The following is a 12065-nucleotide window of genomic DNA, read 5'->3' as shown; positions in this document are numbered from 1 at the left end:
ATCAGCCTGTTGTTAATGAGCCAGTTCAGGGGAATCCGCCAAAGAGACGTCATCAGCATCATCGACAGTAGCTCTCTGGCCAACGCTGGCCGTCGATTTCTTTCAAACAGTGCACCCGGCACAGACTGTACAGCCACCATGTCATTCAGTTAAATGTCATCGAAGAGGTTTCAAGAGTTTAGGTGTGACTGACGTTTTGAAAGGAAGCTAAAAGGAAAAGGGAGAGTCCAGATTTTCACTCCAAACCGGAGCTTTGTGGCAGTTTCATTGGCTAAAATGGAAAAAGCCCCGAGGCAGCACCCACTTCCTATATGCAGAACCAAATCACATCGGCTCACTGCCTTCCTGCGGACGTGTCTGATCAATAGAACCCCGACTACGTCTCATGCAGGCAGGATACAGCTGTGGATGGAAACTAACTAAATTTGCCGACAGATGTGTCATGCTGCAGACCCATGTTCACCTCTGATACAACCATATTGATCAGTTCTATTGCTTAATAGTGTTTTATGCATGTTTATGCCGGATTAGAGGAGCCGCTGGGTGGTGGGATCCTCTCCGGAGTATTGGTGTGTTATGTAATCTGCGTGTTCATGTGGTTTTATAGGCAAATCACCTTAAATATATGTAATATTTCTATCATGTTGTTCATGATCAAGAAACCTTTGAGAAATATGAATTCTACAGTATGTCCTCCTGCTAATTTTACACATTAGCACCATCGCTTAAGACACTCAAAGGTGCAGAATTCACTTACTTTCTACAGTTTTCTGAAATAGATCGGAAAACACAAATGAGGTGTTCTTTCCATCACTGTCATTGAAAATGACTTCCAGTGGAGCTGACTGATATAGCATGGGATCTCTGCGGGTTTTCGCGGAACTGGAGTGAGTCAGTTTGGTGAAATATAGTAAATGACGGTGTGAGCTCTGACAGCTCGCAGCCTGGAATTTGGGCCACAGCTCCAAATTAGAGGAGCAGCATGTGTATCCACGGCTAAAAGAGTCAAGCAGACCTCAGCTCACCAGCTCCAGATGTCACACATTTTGGGTCAAAATGCAAATCCTTTGAAAATTATTGCACAGTGGGCTGCAGATGCAAACATAGAAGGATAGCTAACAAGTGCATACGAGTCCATGTCATCCACTGAAATTGTTGCTTCCAATCAATGCATCAACTTCATTGTGATTTTTTTGCACTTTTATTGAAAAAAGGACATAAACAGTTTTCAACAACTGCAATATCAATATACAGTATTTGCCTTATAATTTACAAAAGATTAAAAAAATCTGTACAGTCTCTGGTTTGAGCAGGAAGATGGGAAGACCCTGGTAGAAAAATAAACACCTAAGACAGGAGTGTCGATGTGAGAGCAGACCAAATGTTTTAATAGATATCCTCACCAGAGAAGTGGTACAGTATTCTGGCTTCCACTATCCAAGCATTAATTAAACACCTAGAGTCGTAGTTAAAAAACATTAAAGCTCAATCTTGTGTAAGACTGGAGTCGAGCGCGCTACATCCGTTCAGGATTTGCAATCGTAACTGAAATGTTAATCAGCAGACCTGACCTTTCTAAAGACAAAGCGAGGGCCCATTCAGAAATGACAAATAACTTCACAAGACCCACGGTGGTGAGGTGTGAGGGTTCACTAAGGATGTGTCCAAATTCTGCACGTCTGCCACGCCAAGAACACTGATTAATATAAAGCAGACTACGCCAAGAGCAACTCAGATAACTCAATGTTTCGACAGCCAACCGCTGTTAGATGAGGAAAAGCTCAGGTTTAAAAATCAACATCAACTAACAGATAAGTTACGGTTGTCTCTTATATATGTACACATTTGGCTTTGGGTAATAAAACAGTTTCTGCTGTTATTGGGGGGATGGGGGGATGGGGGGGTGCACTAACGCTTTGGAAAACACACTGACAGAATCATGCTTGTTTACATCTAGAAATAACATCATAGGCTGCATCTGCAATCTTCAAAACGGATACTTAAGTGACAAATAATACATTTTGGCTCCTAGATTTCTCTCTCAGCGTACAATATGTAACTTAGCAGCACTTATCGTCAACATTCATCACCTCGGCTCAGGGTTGAGTTTCCTGTCACTTTCTACCACTGATCTGTATTGCACATTAGAACATGAAGACCTGCAAGGAGTGGCAGTATACTGCACAGTGAATCACCTCTGAATGCTTCTTCTTCTTCTTCTTCTTCTTCTTCTTCCTGTGACATCTATTGCAGTACGTGCTCAGTTGAAGCCAAACCTTCTGAGTGCCTCCAGCAGGACTGAGACTTTCACTAAGGCACCCATTGCAAAAGATGCTATACTGAGACAAGATGATAGGTTGAGGAACATAGTGTACTTGTGCTCATAATCTGTGCAAGAAATCTTTTTTCTGCCTCACGCTATAAGAGCAACACTAAGCCTATCTGAGGGAAGAAGAGTGTAAATATACTTTGCTATGAGACCAGCTCATTAACAAACAGTAGCCTTTGTGCAGGTGGTTTAACTGGTTTAAAATGGTTTTAAAGTAGCATTTAAAACAAAACTGTTGAAATGATTATAAATATATAAATTCAGGTTGGCATTTGAAAATAAATCTCAAATCTTATTTTTAATCTTTTTAATTGTAATTAATAAATATATTTAATTATTTCAGTCACAACCTTATGTGACATTTAGGCCACAAAAAGACATATTACAACCCTGATTCCAAAGAGTCATGTAAAACATGGATGTGATAACTTGCTTATTCTTTTTGACATATACTCAACTGAAAATAGTTCATCAGCTTCATTGATTTTTATATATGCTTAGTCTGAATTTGATACCAGCAGCACAGTTCAAACAGGAGACAGGAGCAACAAAAGACTGGGAGAGTTGTGGAATGCTCAAAAAACACCTGTTTGGAACATTCCACAGGTAAACAGGTTGACTGGTAACAGGTGAGTATCATGATTGGGTATAAACTGTGTCAGTAAACACAGTTAATTTGCAAATGATTGTATTCTGTTTTCTGCATCCAACTTTTTTGGAATCAGGGTTGAAAAATGCAAAATGTGCATACTGGGAATATGCACCTGAATAAATTAAAAACTTCTGGACCAAATTGGCTAGTCTACTGAAACATATTAAGAAGGACAGTCTGCACAGTCTTTAGGTGAAGGTGTCATTTATCCCTCTAGCCCCACGCAACCGTTTATTTTCACTTCCACCATAAACAACGAAACATGTCCGGATGTCCATGGTGTTCTTGTGCTTGAGCTTCTGCATAGAGAACTTCATACTCAAATCACAGTCTTTACAAACTGTCATGCATTACAAACAACAGCAATCAGGACCAAATCCAAGCTACTTTTAACGTACCCTGTGGTAGTATTTCACCCTTTTTTCTCTCTGCAGTCATATTTCTGATTCTGCTGTCAAAGGCCTTGATTCTAAAGGCAATGAGTCCAGATTGCATTCAGAGTCTGACACAACATCTGCGTTTACGTCTTCAAGTGCACAAACCTCAACACCCCTCATCTCCCTGTTTTCCTCTTCCTCAAACTCCTCCTCCATCTCAACTTTTTCGAGGGCCACCTCGTTCTCGTAACAAAAGGAGTTCCTCGAGCTGGAAGCGTTGGACTTCTTCTCTGCTAGTTCTCTGGCACTACAGTCGGGCGTGCTGGGCACCTCGTAAGTGTTTTCAAAGCGAGAGTAGTCCACTTTGTAGTAGTTCTTTTCCTCAAAGAGCACCGGCTCAAAGCGGTGGCCCCATAGGATCTCGCTGGCCACATAGGAGCTCCGACACTGCGTGGTCATGGCTGTAGCCTCGACCATGCCCTCCAGGATCACTACGATCTCAAATTCTGACGTCTCTAACTCCTGCTTGCTCATCTCATAGAACGGGCTGTCCTCATCGATCTCATGCACAATGGTGATTGGAGACACCAGGAAGATTCTGTCGATGCCACTGTCGAAGCCTACGTCAATGTCTACCTGATCCAGAGGGATGAACTCGCCCTCAGCGGTGGTGCGGGACTTGAGTAGCTGGGCCCTGACATGAGCCTCCACCAGGTGACTCTTCCTCAGGTTCCCCACACGCCACATCAGGCAAAGTTTACCGTCTCTCATGGCCACTGTAGCATAGTGGCTGAACACCAGGGTCTCATTCCTCTTTTTGGGCTTGGCCATCTTGGCCATGACAGCACCGATGATGAAAGCATCGATGATGCAGCCCACAATGCTTTGGAAGACGACCATAAAGACGGCAATAGGGCACTCCTCTGTCACATAGCGATAACCATACCCAATAGTGGTTTGGGTCTCCACTGAGAACAAGAAGGCAGCGGTGAAGCTGTCCACATTGGAAACACACATTTGAGTCTCATTCTCTAAGTCCCCATAAGAGAGGGCAACTACCCAAAAGACTAAGCCAAAAAACAACCATGACAGCAGGAAAGAAAGGCAGAATATGAGCAGCATCCAGCGCCAGCGGATGTCCACACAGGTGGTGAAGATATCTGCCAGGTACCGCTGGCCCTTCTCACTCATATTGATAAACTGCACATTGCAGTGGCCGTCCTTCCTGACGAAGCGGCTCTGATGTTGGTGCTCTGTGTGCACCTTGTTCACATTGCCGTTTCCGTAGCCATTCGGGACGGCAATAGCAGCCAGCTTCATGCCGTCTTCCTCAGAGGACACAATGCTGTAACGGTGGCTTCGCACACTCCCCATTACTTCCGCCTGGGAGGGCTGGGCCGATTCTGCTTTGGAAAACAGTCTAAGTTTCTGGTAGAAGCGTTGGAGAAACAGTTTTGAATGATCCCGGGGACAAACTCAGGCAGAAAATGTGGACAACAGGACGAGATCCTGCAGGGAACAGGGGGCCTGTGCTTCTGCAGGCGTGCTGTGAACCGTTGGTGAGGGAAGGTCACTCCTCTCTGACAGCTGCTTTGAACCTCATCAGTGAAGTGGGCTGTGGAAATTACAGACAGAGAGAATAACAGTTTTAAAGTAATTAGCAGGAAGCAAAGCAAAGATCAGTGTGTGGGGGTATGTGGTTACCTGCTGTCTAAATAATGCATTGTACACTCAAAGTTAGTGGCATCATTCTTGCATACTCAGACAACATGAAAGCACAGTGCTGTCAGAAAGCATTATCAGTTTCAATTACAATTATCAGATTAAAAATATGATTGAAGCATTAGATGGCTCACACAGTAGGAAAGGTTCTTTATCCCGCTTAATGTAAGTTTTCATTATGCAGGCCAGTCCATGGGAGCTGAGTCAAATTACAGATCAAGTTCATAGAAGCCACTGGAACAAAGAAACAAGTGTCTCTGCGCAGATGTGCCTCTAAACTCTGCACAGACATAAGTGAGCATTTAATAATACTAATTATTACACTTAATGCTATTTAATGTCAGTTGCTGAGTGCACAGTTTCAGTGACACATTTGCATATGCACTGCCCAGACTAATTCACAACTGCAGTTCATCATGTACCAAAGGTTAATGAACCTTGCAGCTTTTCAAAGAGGATGAGTCTCTTTCTCTGAAAGCAACAGTAACCTTGCGTCATATGTAATAGAACAACAAGGACAGCTAAATTAGAAAAGCTATTGACTTGGTGTGTGTGGCCTGAAAGGTCCATTAAAATGCAACACCACCACAGGCTACAAAAGGCCATGGTCAGCCAGACATTCTCTGCTTGTGCCAAAATAACCCTCCACCTCCACTTCTGACTGGATCTCATGTGACGGTCAAGTGAAAAGATCCAAAAAGACGTTGACAAAGTTTGAAATAAAATCCAGCACAGCGCAGATGTTAAAAAGGAACCTTTTGGCCAGCGAATGTCATTTTTATTCCGTCTTCTCGCCACGCGTGTGTGTGTGTGTGTTTGTGTGTGTGTGTGTGTGTGTGTGTGTGTGTGTGTGTGTGTGTGTGTGTGTGTGTGTGTGTGTGTGTGTGCGCGCGTGCACGCTACACTGTTCTGAAAGTGATCAACGGTCATGTGGGATGAGATGTGGAGGACGTGGTCCTAAATCCCCATGCATCATCTTTGTTTTTCTCAACTAATGATGTCACTGCTGGGTCAACTAGAAATAGCAACCTGTCACGCACACGATTGGGAATATGGGCCGCCATTCATTCACAGCTCAGAGCCTGCCAAAAGACTTATGCTTATCAACATTGCGTGATTTTATATATGATAATGAAATAGTCGCATCTCTTAAGTGCTGCGTTTTTTTATTATTTACACATTCTTCATGAGAACGACCTGCCACAGGTGTCAACCTTCTTATTACAAGCACAATATGCAGTTTAGCTCATGCGTATGCTGACCGTTCAGTCAGATATTTGTTTAACTGTGTATTTTGCCTGCACAGAGGCCTAGTTCAGGCTACATGGCTGGAGAGAAGTAAAGAGGACGTGTGATGGGACATCTGTGTGATATCTAAAGCAGCCTACATTTAACACAGCATACATTTTTGAAACTTTTGTGACGCTGATGCACTGACACAAACTGAGCACCCTCTCCCTCCTCTGCCACTGTTCACTGGGCTCTTTCTCGCTGAGCTTTCATCTGCCCACTGTATCGCATCACTTGTTACTGCAGGTTGGTACAGTACATGGTGACAAACCAAGGCTCCCAGAGGCAGCACAACCTGTGATTGTTTGTTTTGCATGTGGTCTCAATTAGAGCCAACTGCTGAGGCAGATGGAAACTGGTTACATAAAGCTGCTCTATTTATCATTACACAAATCAATAACTATGGCTAATCCTTCAGCAGATGGCATCTTTTGTTACAAGCTCTTACAACATTTGTTATTTCAAAATAGAAGCTTGTATGTATGTTTGCAGCAGTTACATACTTCAATCCCCAATGGCAGGTGCATGAAAAAGCAGCATGTAATAATAACAACAACAATAATAATATAGTACTAAGAATTGTGATATACTCAGATATAACTCATGAAACAGCTTTTCTCAGATTTGAAATTAATTCTTCATCTTATAGGGCATCAATTTTAGCATTTGTATACATCAGTTGGTCCAGGAAGTAGCTGTATTTCCCACTCCACATCACCCTCATAATTAAAGATAAATCTTCCCCGCTTATTGCGCCTACCTGTTGGTATTTGCAGCGCAAATCTGCCGTGCTCTTGTTGCAATAAGTCCCACATGCGCCAGGTATGCGCACTGCGTCCCCTTTTATTCTTGCTGCTCTTTTATTGCGCTCACTTAGTTTCCCATCCTGCGCGGCAAATTCGGCCATAACCCTCTCCAGCGGCACTGAAGAAGATGTTTGCCGTTGCAATGACAGACTTTAAAAACACGTGTGCCCATCCCCGCCCCCGTCAAACTGGCGACCAATAGAAAGCTGCAGCGCCCGTTTGAGGTTCTGAGCCCCCGCTGGGGGTTTATATCATCTGTCCGAGAGGAGTCAAACCCAATTTTCTTAATGGGACGCTGGAAACTTCACGTCAAAACTGGAATTGGGCTTCAGTTTGAATGCAAAACATTTCCCTGCACAGCATGTGATCTGTGCAAGTAGTAAAACAACTATAATTAATTCTCTGTAATTGGAGTTTGTATTGAGTTAATATGGCACAAAGCAAGCTGGATAGTGTGGTGGAGTAGACCTACTTTGATTGAGAAATTTGAGACTTTACAAAACAATCACCACTGCTTGAGTGATGGTGAGTGTGCTCAGTGAACACAAGGTGGCGCTGTAGAGCTGCAACTCGCACAAGTGTTACTGCTGTAATGCATGTTTCACAAAGACAATGCGATTTTTACTTGATTCACATTTGTGATGCTGGATTTTATTCACAAGCATAAAAAGGCATCAACACTGCACATATAAAGTCACATATAAATATATTTACAGGAGCACATCTTATTTCACTCTTTCATCCCATTAATCTAGCATTATGGGATTATGAGTCCACTCTGTATTATAATGTATATTTTTCTGTCTAAGCTACAAGTAGGTTTGCTGCATCACCTCTCCTGTGATGTTAGGGTTCATCCGGCAGGTGTGTCCATTTCTCTGGGCTGATGGGACGCGTGGACAGCGGGACTGACTGCCCTGTACAGGACGTCTCCCCCTATCAATCTCCTCCGCACTGAGCAGGGGCAGCGGCACCCACGTGGTCTCGTTGAACAGAGCGTAGTCCACCTTGTAGCGCTTCTTGCACACTTTCAGCATGTCCTGGAAACGCTGACCCCAGCGGATGTCTGCCGGCGTGTAGGAGGTTCGTGTCTGGTGGAGCATACCTGTGGAGTCTCCAGTGTACGTGAAAGACACCACCAGCTCAAAAGTGTCCTCCAGGAGGTCTTCAGGGCCCAGACTGTAGAGGGGACTGCCAGGCTCCAGCTTGTGAACGATGGTGGCCGGCGTGGCAAGGACAATGTCTCGATCCTGGATGTCCAGGTCCTGGTATGACATCAGTATAGATCCCACTGGCTGCTTCGTGTAGTGGACTAACTGGGCCTGGGCGACACCTTCCAGGATGTGATTGCCTCTCAAGTCCCCGAGTCGCCATGACAGACACAGAACCCCGTCTCGCTGGTTGATCACTGCACAACTGCTAAAGCCAACCGTCTGAGCTCTCTTGCGAGCAGATGCCATTTTAGCAACAACAATACCAATGATGATAGTGTCAAGGAGGCAGCTGAATATATTTTGAATTGTCACCAGTATAATAGCCACCATACAGTTCTCAGTCATCACTCTGAAGCCATAGCCAATAGTTGCTTGGGTCTCCATCGAGAACATGAAGGCTCCAGTAAAGCCACGCACGTTTGCCACACAGGGTTCGCTTTCCACATTGTCAACGTCTCCGTTTACGTATGCAATGAGCCAATAACAGAGGCCGAAAAGGAGCCAAGAGATAATGTAAGAGAGGGAAAAGATGAGGAACATCACCCTCCAGCGGATCTCCACAAGAGTGGTGAAGATGTCCATCAGGTACGGGCTCCATTCTCCAGGGGCCTTCTGGAAAACCACAGGGAACTTGCCATCTTTCTGCATGTAGCGTAGCCGCCTGCCCTCATTTTGCCTGCCCAGCGTGTGGACTGTAGTGTGGTGGGTATCAATGATGACCTGCTCGCTCCTTTCTGTACTCATGGTGACCAAGGCTGCCTTTCAGTGTCCTGTAGAAAGACAGAAATGAGATGGACGTTTGGACATTTTCAAGTTAAAGTGCAGGAAGCACAGCATTTTACTCATTACATGTAAATGAAATGTAAAAGGCTTCAGACTTGTTTGTTAAGCTGAACCCTTCATGTTTGAGCAAGCAGCCGAGGTCAGACGGAGCCTCGGGCTGTCAGCAGCTAATGCCCGGCTCCGGGTGCGAGTTTCTTACCAGTTGATCATTTACCAGGAGTTCCATGACAGCCTGGACACTGTCCAAAACGCTCACGCTGAAAGTTCTTTTTAATCACTTTAAGGTCTACAATACAACTGAATGTTATCATGCAGAGGAGCATCCAATAAGAGCTTTTAAACTGTGTGTATGCCACATGATGCTGCACTGCATTTTAGTGAGCTTCTTGTCAAAGTGAATCATTTTAATATTTATTTTAGTCACTGGACCCATTTCAATAAATAAAAAAAAAAGCCTTTCTACCCTTCACCGCGCATGCTCTTGGGGTTTAAATAAAGGATTTTAGTGTCCTCAACCCTCAATAACAAATAATTGAGGGTTTGTAAGTATTTGTAGACTTTTACATAACATGCAAAAGAAAAATATGTGCAGACTTTATTGGCATATTTCTGTCTTTCATACAGTAAATGCTCCAAGACAAAAGTCCTTCAATCTTGGCCTTGATCAGGTAGAGAGATTTGACCATCTGACAAGATTAACTAAGGCTTCGGGTCGGAGAAATCAATCTATTTCCTACCGTTTAATCAGTTTGGCTTATCTCTTCTAGTTTTTTCTGTTGCTTTCCAGATGTGACCTGATGAAATCAAAACCATGAATGTATGGTACATTATGTGTTCATATCATCCAGTATCCATAAAATATCTCAATTTTTTTGGCCCAATTTTGCAGCCAAAAATATAAATGTAAAAGAAAAACTAGTGTTTCTATAATCTGTGTCTATACTCCACAAGTCCTATGAAAGGGTGTCTCGCTTAATTAAGCAAAACCTTGACCTCAGTGTGGTGCATTTATTAATCTCCTTTTGTCCTCATGAGAGTAAATTATTAGCCCCTAACCACCTGTAACAGCTTTCACCTTCTCAAATGTCAAACTTTAACCACACCACCATGTTTTCAGTAACGCATAAAATACAACAGTCATGACATTTTTATCACTTTCTTACGCTGTGCTTCAGTAATCTGACAGCTTCTTCAGTCGTCACTGATGAAAGGGACGCTATCGAGTTTATGCCAGCGTGCATAACGCTGACTAAACCCACTCATTGATCAATAAGTGTTTTTCAGCCGTGTACTTTCTTAGAAGAAGTCTGCTACAGTTTTATCTGTAAGGTTTTTATTGCTTAATTGAGTCTCCTGAGAGCACGTAGCTGATATCTATCTGAGTTTATGATGAATGACTTCTAATTTTACACCTCCAGTGTCTTAAATGTGTTGCCAAATAATCTGTAACTGTTAGCTGTTTATAGTGTTTGTGCAGTAGTGACAGCACAATGTCCCTCTCAGTCAGAAGAATCCTCATTTCACTCATTTGAATGGGTGTTGGTGGGTAAACAGTAACTGAACACATAAGTAAGGAAAAATTCTGAAATGGTCAAAGATTGTGGAAATATGCACCATCACGCGTGAGACCCAAACTAACTTCTAGTTACAGCAGTTTTGTGTTTCAATCAAGGTTTCTTTTGCCATGACAGAGCAATTTTGCAGGAAGTGGTGAGAAGCAGAGAAACAAAGCAAGTTACTAAGACAGAATTCATTTATAAGAAGGTGAACCCTTGGCTCATAAACAGCAGATTTCAGACAGTTGCAGCATGATTTACACGCAGCAATCACCGAGGCCATTGGACAAGGACAAGAACGGGACAATCAGGAAGGAAAGAGGTCAGTGGGGCCGACCAGATGACCCTCCAGCACTTGTGTGAAACAGGGTCACGAAATAACCCTGAATTGTTAAGGTATGGTGCCTTAAATTTCGTTCTGGTTATGTATCTCAACTTGACCTTCATGTGTGATTGCTAGTCTGTACTTTCTCATCCTTTTTACATACATGCCTGTACTTATCTTAGCCATACTTATCTTTTTGTGAATCCTTCTGTCAGACTCTGCTGCAGTCTGTGCCGTACATGACCACACATTGATCCAATGAGCTGGAATCTGAATTTAACATTGTGATATCTACACTACCATGTTTGTTTGTTTGTTTGTTGTTTGCATGTTTCTCCCTGAACTTCCCGGCTCCAGGAATTAGTTTATGTGTTTTAGTATGGGGGTTTAAGCTTGAATGCCCTTAATCATGATTTTTGCATTCCAAATAATGCAGTTTATGAACCAAAACATGCTGATATTCCTCCATATTTAACACTGCGAAACACTAAAAACATACAAAACGGAATATAGGAAAAGGAAAACCACTTGTTCTCATTAAATTACATCTTTCATGGTGTTTTGCTTAATAATCAATATTGCATTTGTTTGTCAATGACTTAATTTACCACCACCAAGTTTTGTAGGAGCATAAAGCCAATTTTCATTTTTATCCTCAGTACAGAAAATTAAAAACTTTGTTTATGTCAGAATTGTTTGTGATGACATTGAGTAAGTCTTCAGTAAACCTACAGATCTCATAAGAAGCACACATAGTATATTTCAATATTCAGCTTACCTACTGAGTTGAAATTAGAGTTTCTCAGTTCTCACAAAAGCCCATCAGTTCACGAAACGATGTGTTGCCACAGTGGAGGCAACCTCTGAGTTTAGGTGGTTGCGGACTGTTGTGGGCCGTCCTGGTCCTGAAGCAAAGTCCCATTTTTTCCTGATATCACAGCAATCACTTCCCTCTGAAACCTTATTGGACAATGTGGAAGAATTTATGACCTATGGAATACTTAACGCTTC

The 12065-nt window shown here is 43.0% G+C and overlaps 2 protein-coding genes across 3 annotated transcripts; both read right to left on the bottom strand.

Annotated features, from left to right (window-relative positions):
- Window positions 1-1220: 1220 nt before the first annotated feature.
- Window positions 1221-7237, bottom strand: LOC139344054 (inward rectifier potassium channel 2-like). 2 transcript variants are annotated; one of them, XM_070981973.1, is made up of 3 exons: window positions 7131-7237; window positions 3524-4973; window positions 1221-2334 (listed from the first exon to the last, which is right to left on the bottom strand). In XM_070981973.1, the coding sequence occupies exons 2-3, from the start codon at window positions 4730-4732 to the stop codon at window positions 2311-2313; spliced, it is 1233 nt and encodes a 410-aa protein (XP_070838074.1). In that variant the 5' UTR covers window positions 4733-4973; window positions 7131-7237; the 3' UTR covers window positions 1221-2310. The 2 variants fall into 2 exon arrangements, with proteins under 2 accessions (XP_070838074.1, XP_070838072.1); XM_070981971.1 differs by lacking the exon at window positions 1221-2334 and having other exon boundaries at window positions 3218-4973.
- A 748-nt stretch (window positions 7238-7985) lies between these two features.
- Window positions 7986-9134, bottom strand: LOC139343976 (inward rectifier potassium channel 16-like). The gene has a single exon (XM_070981842.1). The coding sequence runs from the start codon at window positions 9132-9134 to the stop codon at window positions 7986-7988; it is 1149 nt and encodes a 382-aa protein (XP_070837943.1).
- Window positions 9135-12065: the final 2931 nt, after the last annotated feature.

Source organism: Chaetodon trifascialis, chromosome 15 (genome assembly GCF_039877785.1).
Source record: "Chaetodon trifascialis isolate fChaTrf1 chromosome 15, fChaTrf1.hap1, whole genome shotgun sequence".
Lineage (NCBI taxonomy): Eukaryota > Metazoa > Chordata > Actinopteri > Chaetodontiformes > Chaetodontidae > Chaetodon > Chaetodon trifascialis.
Note: the sequence above shows the minus strand (reverse complement) of the source record. Positions and strands in the feature narration are given on the sequence as shown.

Coding starts and splice junctions, on each gene's coding strand:
- LOC139343976 (XM_070981842.1), bottom strand. CDS start 9,134: ATGAGTACAGAAAGGAGCGAGCAGGTCATCATTGATACCCACCACACT.
- LOC139344054 (XM_070981971.1), bottom strand. CDS start 4,732: ATGGGGAGTGTGCGAAGCCACCGTTACAGCATTGTGTCCTCTGAGGAA.